Here is a 16,411-nt window from a genome sequence, read left to right as displayed (position 1 = left end):
TCATCTAAGTATCATGAAGGATTCATACAAGTATGTGTCCGCTATTTTTATTCAACTCTGCTCTACTACTCTCTAATGCTTGATATCTTTTATATCAGTGATTCCAAAGACGAGCATCTTTTTCTTCCTCCAGTTTGTTTATTTCTGTCTGGCGGGCCTGTTGATGGGGAGATCCTCCTCACAGGGAATCACTCTGTCACGTTGAGTTTAGCTGGCCGATCAAAGGGCTGCCCGCCAATGTTTCCAGAAACAAACGCCACTGCAGACCAATCAGAGATTAGTATCTGCATGTCTGCTCTAATAAAGCCTGAGCTGCTGTACAACTGCTGTTTAACTGGTGAACTCACCAACAGGCCGAGCTGACGTTGACAACAGGACACAAAGTTTATACAACCATGGAAAGTTTTGTTAAATAACCTCCTCTGCTGGAGGCTCTATTGTCCCATGACATCAGGCAGTTATAAAGCCACCTGGACGATCAATAAGCTGATGAAGCTCTGATAGAACTCTTCACCTGCACACCGTCTGTATTCTGATTTAACTGAGAAGACTTCAGTTCATTACAACACAGGGACCCTGGTGGGGCGTCCTGCTGGCCGGGGTTTACTATTGCCTCTTCTTTGTTTTTATTGTGCTGTACTTGACCAAATTTAAGTTCAACACTTAACTTTACCCATTATAGATCAATGCCTTACTTTAACAATTTTAGTTAAACGCTTAACTTTACCCATTGGAGGTCAATGCCTAACTTTAAACAATGGAGGTCAATGCCTAACTCTAAGAATTGAGGCTAATGCTTAACTTTAACAATTTTAGTTTAATGCTTAAATTTACCCAATTGAGGTCAATGCCTAGCTTTAACAGTTGGAATTCAATATTGACCTTTAACCATTGGAGGTCAATGCCTAACTAAGTGCTGACCATTAGAAAGAAGGCTTCCCTCGGCTGATGGGAACAGAGGTTTGGGGTTTTTGCACCAACAGTGTGTCGGTATGAATCAACTATCTGGGCCGTGATATTGTCAACAACCCTAAACTTCAGCTGGAGCTTGTTGGAACAGACCTGTCGTGGAATTCGTGGAGTTTCCAAGGTCTAAAGGGAACCCTTCTTGGGCACGTTCCCGAGACGCTGTTGAATAAGACAGATTACTCTGATGTTGTATGTTCAATGGAACTCTGAGCTCTTAATCGGCTGAGATCAGACAGACTGGAATACTGAGAACATCCACACTGCTCCACAAAGACCTCAACTGTGACACGCCTTTTACTTGTACAGCTTTCACTTTGTTTTATGATATAACAATGTTCATTGTGAACCATTTTTTCAGGTTCTTTGAAAAGAACATAAAGCAAACTGCAGAGTGAAGTAAAAGTTTTTATTTTGTTTACTCTTTGACTAAAAACACCTTTCCTTTTCTTCTATACTGGTGGAGAACTGCTGCTGGTCTTTAACATTTGTGCCTGTGAGTTTTCATTAGCAAACATAATAGATATAAAGGGAGGATTCTTTGCATGCTTTCAGTGACTCATTGTTTAAAACAGCTGCAGCTCAGGATAATAATAGCAGCTCTAAAAGCTATAATTAAACACAAGTTAGCTGTGTGTAGCAGCAAACTTCATGCCACCACAAAAAAAAGAAAGAAAAAAACCCAAAGTAATTCATTCAGAAGCGCCATAAACTTTCTGACACCGGCTTATTCCAAATTAAATAATAATACATTTTATTGGCATAGTGCTTTAAAAGGTACTTTTACAATTTTAGTTCAATGCCTAACTTTAAACAATGGGGGTCAATGCCTAACTTTAACCAATGGAGGTCAACACCTAACTTTAAACAATGGAGGTCAATGCCTAACTTTTACAATTGGAGGTCAATGCCTAACTTTAACAATTTGGGGTCAATGCCTAACTTTAAGCAATGGAAGTCAATGCCTAACTTTTACCAATGGAGGTCAACACCTAACTTTAAACAATGGAGGTCAATGCCTAACTTTAACCAATGGAGGTCAACACCTAACTTTAAACAATGGAGGTCAATGCCTAACTTTTACAATTGGAGGTCAAGGCCTTACTTTAATGATTGGAGGTCAATGCCTAACTTTAACAATTTGGGGTCAATGCCTAACTTTAACCAATGGATGTCAACACCTACTTTTTACCAATGGAAGACAATGTCAAACTTTAAACAAGGAAATGAATGCCTTACTTTTACCAATGGAGGTCAATGCCTAACTTTTACTCGAAGACACTTAACATGTTTAAAAACAAGCAATAAACAATTCAAACAAAACCATAATCAACAACAACGGAGGCCAATAAAAGCTAAGCTAACAATAGGACCTGATTGGATTATGGGCCTGCTACCACTGCAGCCATGTGGTGTCTCTGTCTCTGCTGAATGTTTGTCCCTGTGATTATTATTAAACCCTTTGTAGTCCCAAAACAGCTTCCCACTGATTGCTTAACGGGATTATGAAGCAGGCGAGCCCCAGGGATGCTTGCAGAGAGGCAGCGCAGATAAAAAGGCAACTCTGCCCGTTACACACCACAACACACCACAACACACCACAACAACACACTGACAGAGCTGGAGACACCAGAGCTGGTAAGACTTCCTCTTCATCTGCATTAATGGGTAATTTATGTTGTTGTGCTTGAATTTCTGCTGATTTTAAGCAGTGAGTTTTGAGTTGAAATGGGAGTAGTCGTCTAATTTGATCGGGACACTTTTTTAACACCTCATAGTGTCTGTGACTGGAGATCTGCAGCAGATTATCACAGTGTAACTGAGTCCACTGACTTAAAGGTTTCTGTTCTCTTCTCAGTTTCTGTAATCTCATTTGGGGTCGATGAGTCTTATTATCTTCACGCTGCACCAACCTAAAGCACTAAAGTACTACACTAAAGTACTGCACTAAAATACTGCACTAAAGTGTTATGCTAAAGTACTACGCTAAAGTACTGCACTAAAGTATTACGCTAAAGTACTGCACTAAAATACTGCAACCAACCAACCAACAACCATCCAACCAACCAGCCATCCAGCCATCCAACCAACCAACAACCATCCAACCAACCAGCCATCCAGCCATCCAACCAACCAACAACCATCCAACCAACCAACCAACCAACCAACCAACCAACCAAAGCGTTCTTACTGCTTTCTCTCATCAGAGTTACTTTTGTATTGTAATTAATCATGTAAATCTCATAAATCGCATAAATAAAATTTCACACTTAGATTGTTAAATATGTATAAATCAAGTATAGCTACACTGGTGGTGGAGATCTTATTCAAAATGACTGTGAAAACACCGGAAAGTGCGGCATTGCAGATGTGTCTGATTTGGGATACAGTCTCTATAATATTCCGCAGAGTGAGTGCTTCTACTCTTGGTGCTTTCAGTATATTTTGATGCTTTTGTATTCTTTACTTTTTAACTACACTGTAGTAGGAACTTGTGCAAAGGACCTGAGTGACCTGCAGGTCAGAGTGTCGCTGCCGCTGCAGGTTGTTTACTGGTGAAAGTGCTGATCACAGAATTCCTCCTGATGTTGAGTGCAGACATCACTAAATCAGTGGTGGAATGTAACTAAGTACATTTACTCAAGTATTGTACTTAAGTACAATTTTGAGGAACTTGTACTTACTTAAGTTTTTCCATTTTATGTAACTTTATACTTCTACCCCACTACATTTAGCTGCAACCTTTAGTAACTTTTTAGGTCGCGATTTAACATAAAAAAGTTTTCTTTTTTTTAAATCAAACCTCATAAAAGTATATTAAGTATTTTAAATGAGCCCTACCTTGAGACAATTAAAACACTGCTTAAATAAATACATCAATAATAATATTGTAAAATCCTATGATATATTTGGAACATATAAAACAGGGACTAGTACAACGAAATTTGTCATCAACCCGTCCAAAACGTATAAAACACACATACAATATGACAGAGGTGAACAGGACAGGAAGACAAAGATGAAGAAAAGAAATACAGCACAAACAGTTTTGATACTTTAAGTACATTTTAATGATGATACTTTGGTACTTTTACTCCAGTAAGTTTTGAATGCAGGACTTTTACTGTAGTGGAGTAATTTCACAGTGTGGTATTAGTACTTTTACTAAAGTAAAGGATCTGAATACTTCTTCCACCACTCCACTATATAATATTGATAATAAATTCCTCCGGTCAGTTTCAAGTCTCCATCCAGTAATTCTTGTGCCAACTTGATCAATAACAATAATAAAAACCAATAAGCCAATAACAGCTGCAATAACCCTAACCATAACCCTAGCCCTAACCCTAACCCTAGCTCTAACCCTAGCCCTAACCCTAACCCTAGCTCTAACCCTAACCCTAGCTCTAACCCTAGCCCTAACCCTAGCTCTAACCCTAGCTCTAACCCTAACCCTAGCTCTAACCCTAGCCCTAACCCTAACCCTAACCCTAGCTCTAACCCTAGCTCTAACCCTAACCCTAGCTCTAACCCTAGGTCTAACCCTAACCCTAGCTCTAACCCTAACCCTAGCTCTAACCCTAACCCTAGCTCTAACCCTAGCTCTAATCCTTACCCTAGCCCTAACCCTAACCCTAGCCGTAGCCCTAGCCCTAACCCTAGCTCTAACCCTAGCCCTAACCCTAACCCTAACCCTAGCTCTAACCCTAGCTCTAACCCTAACCCTAACCCTAGCTCTAACCCTAGCTCTAACCCTAACCCTAGCCCTAAGCCTAACCCTAGCCGTAGCCCTAGCCCTAACCCTAGCTCTAACTCTAACCCTAGCCCTAACCCTAGCTCTGTCTCTCTCTGTGGTCCTGAAGTGAGAGATCCTTTAGAGAATATCTAACAGAGTCAGAGGGGAAGAGAGGAAGCACTTGATCTTTACCGATTAATCAGAAGCTCTGGTAACCTGTCTGTAATCCTGATTAGCAGCTAAAGTTAGGACTCAGTGTCTCATTAGATCCAGGAATACTACAGAGAGTCACTGAATGGCTTTTATCCATTTAACTGTCCTGGAATAGTGCAAACAGTCCAGCAGCAGCTTCGTGTCCAGAACGCCGTCTGACGGATCGTGTGAAGTTAGTTTGCAGATATTTGGAATAACAGATAATCTGATCAGGATTAAGTGAAACCTGAGATCGCTCCGGCTGAACCATCACTCTGTTAATCTGAACATCTGACTGATCATCTCAACTCTTTCTGTCTTCAGGCAGCAGGACTCGACCACAGATCCTCCAGAGATGACACAGTGAGTCTTCATGTTATTTATCTGAATTTAAGACAATTTACAGGAGTCTTTATAGTGTTTTTATGCAGATATTCTCACTTTAGCTTCCAGAAATATCACTTAAAAGTGTATTTTTTGCTTGAAGCAGTCGGGAACATAACTAAATACATTTAATCACCAATATGAGAACAATTCTAAGGAATTTTAATTGTGCATTTCCCTATTCGGCAGCTGAATAAGTTACAAATTAAGAATCTTGATACAAAATATATTCAAATTATGAATTATGAAGTAATATCAATAAGATACAACTTCAGCACAGAAATATAAAATTTCATCCATTTGAGTCAAGTAATTCTGACATTAAAAAAATAAGAAAAATAGCATTTATGTAATAAAAAATAGATTTAAATAAACTGTGATGAATAGATTATAAAGAATTAATGTGACTATAGCTTATAGTTGATGTCATCACTGTAAATAAATTATGTGAATTTGAATAATATGTAATATTATATAAACTATATAAATGTAAATTAGGTATGTTCTGTTCGCCATTGTTACATTAATTCTGTATTTATCTCAGTTGTATTTGATTTAATTTATGGTACTTTTTATGTTAGAATAACTTAAATTGGATTAAAATTCATCTGTAATATTAACTTAGTAGAAGTTATAGTCTAGTTTCTATAGTTGTTCATCTCAATTTATTACATTTAACCACACAAATGGTACTTTTTTAAAATGTATGTTATGATTACTTGACTTGAATTTTTTTATAGAAAAAATAAGAAAAACCTGTAAAATAATTCAGTAGCTCTCAGTAGGATGTATTTATAAGATGCAAAGCAGAATTAAATTAAAATAAGTCATGAAGCTGCAGAGCTTATCAGCCTGTCGTTCTGCTGACTGGACGTCCTGTCAGGTATTTGTGGACACTCGTGGCTGATTGGTTGATTGGTCACAAACTGAGCCCCAGCCAACTCCCACAATCTGTTTTTAAAGTGTTTATTTCAGGTTTGTGGGGAATTATTTAATTGTTGCATTTAGAAGGTTTCAAATTAATTTAGTTTTTGTAATTGTGTTTTTTTGGGGCGCTATTGATGTAGGGATTTTATCTCTTACAGTTATAAGATGCCTCACACGGGGCACCATTCATGATGTAGGGATTTTATCTTTTGTGTGGTCTCTGACTGTAACTCGTGGAATCAGTTATTTAGGAATGCTGGCAGACGCCAAGCTGCCGATCCGGGAACAATCAGGTCAATCTGCTCCACACTGAGCTGCTGCTAACGGGATCAACGGGAAACAGGATTACTGCGGGACAGAACACACACCGTCTCTGACTGTTTGATCTGTCGCTCAGAGACTTCTCAGCTGTTTATTATAAAGCTGTTAAACTGTTTGTGAATATAAAATAAAGTTTGTCTTTCTATTTTCAGAGTTTTCAAGAAGACCAGTAAAGATGGAGGGGTGAGTTTCATTCTGCCTCCTGCTCATCACACAAAAGAAGAAAAAACAAGATATCTCTTATCTATGTGATCTTGCTGCATGGACAGATAATTCAACTTGACAATATTTCTTGAATTTAGAGTATTAAATCTAGAAATAAGCATGTTGAACGCTTAAAATAAGAAATTAACTCTTAAAACAAGATAAATTATCACTTAAATCACTTAAACACTTCTAAATCTAAAGGTTTTTTTATCTTGGTGAGAAAAAATAATTGTCAGGTCACTCTGCTCGGGCCAGTTCATCACTGCTGGCAGCTTTAATTTATCTTGTTGCAGATTACTTTTGAAAAACCTGCCCCTGGAGATTAATTTGAGATGTGTAGTGGCAAATTAAGAAAGCTCTCGAGGTCAGAGGAGACGGGCAGAGAGACTCCCAACTAGTCAACAACACCAAATCTTCCCTAAACTCTAAGACTCAAAAATGATAGAATCAAAATAAGTAGCAGGATATTGGTTCAGAGGTTCATGCAGCAAGTTTTATTCTTGCAAAGGTCAAGAGATATAAACTCAACCAGTTCCCTGATTCAACCGCAGACTGAATAAACAGCGTTAAAACATCAGTTTATATGTCATTCAATCTTCTCTCATTGTCCTTGTAAACATGAGATATGGTTTGATTAGGGATCATTCTACTGTGTTTTCTTTGTTAGAGTGGGGTGAGGGCTAAATCTGTATCTTGGTAAACATGAGGTGTGGTGTACACTAGTGTTGCTTGCGTCAACTAAAATTATGACTAAATATCGTCGTCAATGAACCTTTATCACATGACGAAAACGTGACGAAAACGTGACGAAAACGTGACGAGACGCAACGTAAATGCTGGTCATGTGACAATAACTATGATTAAATATATAATGCAATATTGTTGACGAATAAAAACAAGACTAATTGTGGTTTACAAAATAGAAACTCTGCTAAAATGTCTCTTCATTTTCGTTGACTAAAACGAGGCGAGGTATAGCAGAAGTTACCCGACGGCTGCAAAACTCAAGAAAGTTTGGTGGAATAAATGGAATTGGTGCCAAAGCCAAAGTGGTGTGGGATCATTTCGAATTTCACTGTTCAGCTCAGCAGCTTCACAACAACTGCGGCCTCCGTCGCTAACTGCACAGCGGCTGTCACTTATTGTAAACAAACCGACACGTTAACTGTACACAAAGTGTCCGCTGCTGATTGTAAACAAACCAGCACTGCTGGAATACGGTGCGAATTTTTGTCATATAACAGTAAAAAGATATTAACACTGTTGATTTCACGTTTAAGATTTCCATTTTATTCCATATTTTACCGTAAAAAAAAAAACCCTTTTCCATCAAAGGAGATGCTGTTCTGCCATATAATTGACCAGAAAATACTTTATAAATGCTGCATAAATTAAAGATTTTACCATCAAATATTACAGTATATTTCTGTTAGAGATATGGTGTTTTGAGGACTGAAATTTATGTTGGTGTCAGCCTTTTTTACCTTCCATGTTACCTTATATGGGCACTAAGACTTCCTGTGTGTTGTTACTAATACTAGATGAGAGTTAGGTTCATTTTTCTTAAGAAAAATCACACTTTTAATATTATAACCTTCAAAAACATGTCAAGCTCAACACAAGTCAAGAATGATCATTTCTGCTTTTTGCCTTATTAATCACACACTCTATTGGATTAAGTGCATACATTATTTATAATATTTTCTCACAACAGATGCAGCTGTGTGTCAACATATTATCATCACAAACTCTTTTAACCAGTTAACCAGTAAAGGACCTGATCAGTTCATACGTCACCACTGGTTTATATTTCTCCTTTTGTCATTCCTGCAGCTGTGCCTCTACCTGGGGAAGAGAGACTACGTGGACCACCTGATCGACGTGGAGCGAATCGGTAAGTGTGTGTGTGTGTGTGTGTGTGTGTGTGTGTGTGTGTGTGTGCATAGTGAGGATGTTACATTTAACTTGTTGTCACCTGTTGCAGACGGTGTTGTGAAGCTGGAGAATATGGACTTTGGAGACAAGAAAGGTAACATAAAAAAAATCATTATTTATTTATTTATTTATTTATTTTTGTTTAAAAACCTTCCTGAAAGTTCAACATTTCAACATTAATTTTATTTCACCTTTATGAGCAACAGTGTATAAATCCTGCAGCTCAGCACCATCACAACAACTCAAACAGTCTTTATGCAGAATAACACAGTTAGAATGACAGAAACCAGGAAATAGTGGAATTTCTCTGATCAAATATTTTTTAAAAATGCAATAAAATGGAATTGATATAGAAACAAAATTACTACAAAAAGATAGTAATTTGTGTTATTTTTCTGTCCTCTTGTAGTAATTTTTTTGTATTTCTGTCTTTTTTGTGGTAATTCTGTGTATTTGTTGTAGTAATTTTGTCTTCTTTTGTTCGTAATTTTGTGTCTTCTTGTCGTAATTTGGTGTCATTTTGTAGTAATTTTCTATATTTTTGTTAGTAATTTTGTGTCTCTTTTTCTGTGTAAACAGCCTCTCCTGTCCTCTCCTCTCAGCTCTGTGTAAACAGCCTGTCCTCTCCTCTCAGCTCTGTGTAAACAGCCTGTCTCTGTGTCTCAGTGTTCGTGCAGCTGTCCTGTGCGTTCCGTTATGGGACTGAGGACCTGGATGTGATGGGTATGAGCTTCAGGAAGGACATCTGGGTGGAGTACCTGCAGCTCTACCCGGAGAGCCACAAGCCGCAGCTGTCCGACATGCACAGCACGCTGATGAAGAAGGCCGGCGAGAACGCCTACCCCTTCACCTTCGAGGTCAGGAGACTTTATTTAACATCTAACATCCATCCAGACTAGAAAACAAAGCAGCGTGGAGCCCTACTGTAAATTTACCTCTAAAGTTCTGGCTGTAAACTCCATGAGGCCAGTTTCAGTTTGATGATGATATACCAAGTAAAACTGGAGACAAGCTCAAATAGATTTAGTATCAAATGATAGAACTGGATGGAACCCTCTTATATGGTAGATTTGACACCTTTGCTCACATCTGACACATTTAAAATTCTTTATTGAGCATGATAGTGTTTTGAAAGTTAAAAAAAATATTCAAAATCACATTTTATGTTGGACTAAAGGACTAAAAAAGACACAAAATAACCAAAAGAGACACAAAATGAGAAGACAGAATGACAAAAAAAAAACACAGCAGACACAAAATGACTTACAAAGACACGAAAAGACATTAAAAGGATTCAAAAATGGACAAAATAGCCCAAAAATCCATACAGTTAATGTGAACGAGTCATAAAATTGTAGTGAAAATAATAAAGTAAATATCTGGAAAATATTTTTATTTTTATCTGTTTCTATTAAGTCCGTTTAGAGCTCAAATGAGAAAGAAATACTTAAATTAATTGAACAGAGTCTCTGAAAACATGTTTATCTTTGAGTAAACATATGTTGTTGTTGTTGTTGTTGTTGTTTTGTCCCTTTAGATTCCCAACAACCTGCCGTGCTCCGTGTCCCTGCAGCCGGGGCCGAGCGACAAGGGGAAGGTAATAATAATAATAATAATAATAATAATAATAATAATAGTAATAAGGTGAGCAGCTGCGCCTCACAGAGTCTGCATGCTTTATTAATTATAATAATAATTTAACTTCAAACGTTTTCTTCTCAGGCCTGTGGCGTCGATTTCGAGGTGACAACATACACGGCCATGGAGAAATCAAACCCCGACGAGAAGATCTCCAAGAAGTGAGTCAGACTGAGACACACTTCAGATAACACACAATGAAATATGTGTTTAGGGGGACAGGAGGGGACACATAGAAGCTGAAGATTAATCTGAGATTCAGCTGTGACACTGTAAAAACATGCAGTTTAAGGCAAAAACCAACTAGTTTTCTCATGCAGTACAAATTTGCCGTTTCCACCTCCTGTATGTGAGTCTTTGTGACTCTGGAGGAGTCATTTCTATTCTAAGACATCCTGTGCTGCTATAAATCTGCATAAATATAATTTCTACAAAAGTACTCACAATTTCACTTTCGGGCCCTAAAAGATAAAATCCCTACATTAATGGTACCCCGTGTGAGGCATCATGTAATGGTAAGAGATAAAATCCCTACATTAACAACGCCAAAAAAAGAACGGCAAAATGAATTTGAAACCTTCTAAATGCAACAATTATATACATTTAAAATAGTCAAATAAAATAACAAAAATTCTACATAATTAATTCTGTGAATGTTCAGTCAGGAAAACATTATTTTCCTATCACCAAGTTGATCTGTTTATAATTTTAAGCCCACTTTATAAAAAATACTGATACGCCACATTCAAGATTTTTTTTTTTTTGCCTCATGACACTTTACAACCACAAACTAGAGACCTGGGGCATTCAGAGGATGAGCAGCTTTCCTACGTTTATTGACAATAAGAGGGCTTCTCAGCAGTTTGTAGAACAGAAGTGCTTGTTTTCCAATCACTGAAAATACAGAAATCTCCAAAGTTTTTCAATCCAGATCTCAGTATGGATTATTCTATGTTGTTCCAAAGGTCTTTATATATATTGATGTTATATTCTGGAGGGTTTTTCTGACCATTTTTATCCATTCTCTATATGAATAAAATTGCATTATTCAGCACCAAATGTGTGTAGCAAATGTTATCAACCCAAAAATTGCTGCAACAACTTGTGGGACCCAGTTGAACCTGGACTGGACTTTAGAAAGCGTCCCCTAATGTTATGACCCTTTATTCACCATAGTAGGCTTCAATACATAAATAAATCATAATAATTAATTCATCAAGACATGTTTATTAGATAGTTTTGACCAGAACAACTTGACTCACAGTGCTATCTCCCCCTAAACACCCACTGCCCACAACCACCAATTCTCAAAAGAAAAGGACCCGAATGGTCACTGGATTAACCCTTACTTTAGTAAAACAGGAAGCCAGTTATGACACTGAGAGCTGTAATAAAAATGAGTTGATTCTACTGATTGGTTCCCCTTTGACTCTGTCTTCCTCTCACCTGTCGCCCTGCAGGCAGAAAGCTCGCCTCATCGTCCGTAAGATCCAGTTCGCTCCCTCTAAGGTTTCCAGCGGACCCAAAGCCGACATCTGCAAGAGCTTCATGATGTCCGACAAACCAGTCCACGTGGAGGCTTCCATGGAGAAAGATGTACAGTTTCCCATTTCTTATTGATTTACCAATTACAAGATCACCACCTAAAGACCCTCAGACGTCAGCAGTTACCTTTGATGGTGTTTCTGTCAGCAAATCATTAAGGTTAGATGGCAACATACTAAAGTTACAGATGGATCCTTTTCTTCAAAACTGGAACCATTATTAGGGACCGAGCACTGAAAGTGCCACAAAGTCCGACCCAGTTTTCCAGTCAGTCAGTAATATGTGGTGATCGCCTGTGTTGAATGCCGCACTGAGATCCAGTAATACGAAGACTGAAATTCTGCCTTTGTCTGTGTTAAAGTGAATATTTAAACCAAAAAATATAATTTGTTTTCTGCAGGTCCTCTTCACTGTTCTGTCTCATAAACCTGTCTTCATGAATAAACACAGTTCTGACTATTTTCTCTCTGTTCTGACCGCAGCTCTACTTCCACGGCGAGAAGATCCCGATCAAAATCAAAATCAACAACGAGAGCAACAAAACAGTGAAGAAGTTCAACATAACAGGTGGGTTCCTGTGACTGAAGCTCCGTAAAGACTTTTAGAGGTTTACTGAGGGCGCTTTCACACCAATCTGGTTTGGTCCGGACTTTAGGACTTTAGGACTTTTCAGTTTGATCCAAACCTAAACTCCAGGTGTGAAAGGTGCCGCGGACCAGAGGACCAAAGTTTGGTCGACCAGAAGAAGTGGTCTCGGTCCGGACCAAACCAACCAAGGTCCGAACCGTCTGCGGAGTGAAAACAACTTTTTTATAGTTCAGACCTTCGTATTAATGACGGGAAGTTTTTTGCCATAACTGTCAGGATTGCGAGCCGCTTTCTCCTCCTCTCCTGTCGACGGTGATACAGTTTCTCATGATGAGGAGGCTCATCTAGTGAACACCAAACACTCTCACGTATTGCTCATTAAGCTGCTGGTGCTGGTAGCTAAAGTCCAGCAGAAGTATCACCACAGGTAAAAGGTATCTCCTGGATTCATTTAGTGTAAACACGTTAAGGATGTAACTCTGATGTCAGATGCCGGCCGGCCTAACAACGCAGCGTAACCAAAACAAGATGAACCAGGACCTTGGTTCAGACCTTGGTTCAGACCTTGGTTCAGACCTTGGTTCAAACCTTGGTTCAGACCTTGGTTCAGACCTTGGTTCAGACCTTGGTTCAGACCTTGGTTTGGACTTTGGTTCAGACCTTCAGGTGTGAAAACGCCCTGAGGCTGTTACTGAACGTGTTTGTCTCTCCTCAGTGGAACAGACCACAGACATCGTCCTCTACTGCGCAGACAAATACATCAAGACTGTCTTCAACCAGGAGTTTGCGTAGGTGGAACCCAGCAGATATGAAGCGTTGAGGATGGGAGAAGCTCGTGTGTTTACGTGGCGTTTTCTCCTCCCCAGAGAGACGGTGGAGCCCAGCAGCACCTACGAGAACACGCTGACCATCTGCCCCCTGCTGTCCGACAACAAGGAGAAGAGGGGGCTGGCGCTGGACGGACGGCTGAAGGACGAGGACACCAACCTGGCCTCCACCACCCTGTGAGACAGAGACAGGCTCACCGACTGTTCACGCACTGCCAGAATCTCTCATAACGGATTGTTTCTTTTCTCTGCAGCCTGCAGCAGAGTCTTGAAAAAGACATGCTGGGAATCCTGGTGTCCTACAAGATCAAGATCAACCTGATGGTGGCGGGAGGAGGGTGAGTCCCGTTATGTGGAGGATCAGGGGGGGACAGAAGGTCAGGTTCCTCATCTGATAGCTGAGAACCTGAACATTCATCTGTTTCCATTAAAGTCCAAATTTTTAATTTCCATTAAAGTCAGAATTTTGAAGCGAAATGTTGAAATGTGGTATTAAAGACAGGAGGGTCTTCAGGGTAAGACAGGGTTCTTTAGTGGGAGATTAATTTGTTTCCATTAAAGTCAAAGTGAGATGTTGAAATGTGTCATCAAAGACAAAGTGAATCAGTGAGTTTCCATCAAATAAACAAAGCTGCAGTAGCGTCCTCTGGCCAGCAGGGGGCAGTGACATCACTGATCAGTAACAATGTGTGTGTGTGTGTGTGTGTGTGTGTGTGTGTCTGCAGCCTGCTGGGCGGACTCACCTCCAGGTGAGTTCAGGTTCCTTCACCATCAGCCAATCAGCAGCCAGCGTGAATCCACTGTGGTTTCTGATTGGTCCTTTTTGTTTTTCTCTGCAGTGATGTCACAGTGGAGCTGCCGTTACTGCTGATGCACCCTGAACCCTCCGGTAAACACACACACACACACACACACACACACACACACACACACACACACAGACTGATATCAGTCCGCCTGCTGATTATTTTATCTCCTCCAGTATAACATGAGGAGCAGAAGGAGGACCAGGAGGAGAAAGAGGAGGAGGAGAAGGAGGAGCAGGAGGTGTAATGAAACAATACCTGAGTGACTGAAGAGAATAAACTTGTCAACGGAGCAGAGATAAACGTACAGCTTGTGTTGTTGTTGTTGTTGTTGTTGTTGTTGTTTAGGCCAGTTAGCTGTAGAGGGAGCGTTCAGCAGGTCAGGTGAAAGATTTGAGACCAAAGACTTCATACAAATACAAAATAAAAACCTCACAGTGAAACTGTGAACGGCACTTTTCTCTTTCTGTCAAACGTTTCTGAACCGTAAAACAATAAAATATTGTAAAAACACAATTCTGTCGATCTGCTGGCAACAGTTTCCCTTTTTTGTGTGTGTGAGAGAGAGAGAGAGAGAAAGAGAGAGAGAAAGAGAGAGAAAGAGAGAGAGAAAGAGAGAGAGAGAGAGAGAGAATATTAAAAAAAAACAATTCATCTTCTGTGCGTTTTTTTCCTGTCAGCTGACAACAGTGATAAAAGAAATAGACAAAAGAAAAGACAAATTAATACAATCGTAATTATAAGTTCCTTTGAAAATGCCATTTCTAAAATTAAAAATACTATTTATTTAAATGTATTTCCTCATTGATAAACTTTTACAATATTTATCTATTGTGCTTTTGATTCATCAGAGGATGGTTTCGACCCATCGTCCTCCGGGACGCCTCCACTCTGCTATTAATCATCAATAATTATTCAAGTAAATGTATATTGTTAATTGTTAAATGTTCCATAAAAGGTAAAGTGTTGTCCTGAGGAAATGTACATTATACTCAATTTATCCAGAGAACAGATAAATATGCAGAGTGAAGTTCAGAACATTTTTTTTCTAAACTTCCAATCAACTTTTTCAACGTTGTCTTTGAAAAAATAATTGAATAATTAATTCATTTTAAATGCAAAATTCCCCCACCAAGAAAAAGAAAAAATGCTATTTGGATGTTGTCCTCTCAGATAGTTTTAGGATTAATTTCTTAGCCTTATTTGTTCATTTATTTAATCATATTAGTTTTTTATTATGTAAATGTATTGTATTTATCAGCTTCAGTGTTATTTGAAGCATAACATCATAATGTCACAATATTAGACCCTCTCTATTAACCGGCACTGAAGCTGTCCTGACGTGTCTTATCAGAGGCCAGATTGGTTTATTTAAATGTTGTTGTTGTTGTTTATTTTATTATTTTACTGGTGTTAAATTATGGGAGTAACCAGGAGGAAACCCATACAGAAAGGTCATTGATGGTAAATTTGAGTTTTAGCTTTTTGAATATATTCTAAAACCTGAGTGATCCAGGAGGAAACCTTACATGAGATCGTTGCCGACTATTTTTATTTATATATATATACAAAATTATTTTGAAATATATACTTAGGGCGACTCAGAGTGTTCATGTTGCCTCTGATGTATACATGTAAGGGAAAACCTGAGCGAACCAGGAGAAAACCCACGAGGGATCTTCTTTTTCCCAAAATAAAAAAAACCTTTGAGAATTTGCAAACAATAAAAAAAGAAATGCCCTAATTCTCTTTTTTATTGTTATTACTACTATTATTGCTATTATTATTATTATTATTATTATTTTATTACTTTGACAATGTCAAAGCACTTGATGTGATCAAAGTTTAGAAAAAAATAAAGAATTTTTTTTTCTTTTTTTCCAAAATAAAAAACCTTTGAGAATTTGCATACAATGAAATGCAGTAATTCTCTTTTTTTTATTTTATTTTTTATTATTATTTTTATTTCATTTTTTAAATTTAATTTAATTTAATATTATTTTATTTTTTAGTTTACTTTTTATTATTATTTTTTTCATTTTTTATTTGATTTATCATTATTATTTTATTATTATTATTATTTTGATTTGAGGGACGTCATGACGCAGAGTGCGTGAGGCGCCGCAGCATCACGGAGCTGAGGGACGTCATGACGCAGAGTGCGTGAGGCGCCGCGGCATCACGGAGCTGAACGGAGGTGAGTGACGTCATGACGCACAGTGCGTGAGGCGTCGCAGCGTCACGGAGCTGAGTGACGTCATGACGCAGAGTGCGTGAGGCGCCGCAGCATCATGGAGCTGAACGGAGCTGAGTGACGTCATGACGCAGAGTGCGTGAGG

General features: G+C 38.6%; 1 protein-coding gene across 1 annotated transcript; it reads left to right on the top strand.

Moving 5' to 3' along the window:
• LOC131986169 (arrestin-C-like) lies at window positions 1–13,686 on the top strand. The gene is made up of 13 exons (XM_059350997.1): window positions 1–30; window positions 5,219–5,257; window positions 6,679–6,709; window positions 8,567–8,627; window positions 8,718–8,762; window positions 9,335–9,525; window positions 10,206–10,265; window positions 10,391–10,467; window positions 11,767–11,902; window positions 12,334–12,418; window positions 13,155–13,227; window positions 13,306–13,443; window positions 13,521–13,686. The coding sequence occupies exons 1-13, from the start codon at window positions 14–16 to the stop codon at window positions 13,606–13,608; spliced, it is 1,041 nt and encodes a 346-aa protein (XP_059206980.1). The 5' UTR covers window positions 1–13; the 3' UTR covers window positions 13,609–13,686.
• The last annotated feature ends 2,725 nt before the right edge of the window (window positions 13,687–16,411 follow it).

Source organism: Centropristis striata, chromosome 15, assembly GCF_030273125.1.
Source record: "Centropristis striata isolate RG_2023a ecotype Rhode Island chromosome 15, C.striata_1.0, whole genome shotgun sequence".
Lineage (NCBI taxonomy): Eukaryota > Metazoa > Chordata > Actinopteri > Perciformes > Serranidae > Centropristis > Centropristis striata.
Note: the sequence above shows the minus strand (reverse complement) of the source record. Positions and strands in the feature narration are given on the sequence as shown.

Excerpts from the sequence above, each read along its gene's own strand:
- LOC131986169 (XM_059350997.1), top strand. Across the intron at positions 6,710-8,566 it reads AGACCAGTAAAGATGGAGGG|CTGTGCCTCTACCTGGGGAA; the intron begins GTGAGTTTCATT and ends TCATTCCTGCAG. Across the intron at positions 8,628-8,717 it reads GATCGACGTGGAGCGAATCG|ACGGTGTTGTGAAGCTGGAG; the intron begins GTAAGTGTGTGT and ends CACCTGTTGCAG.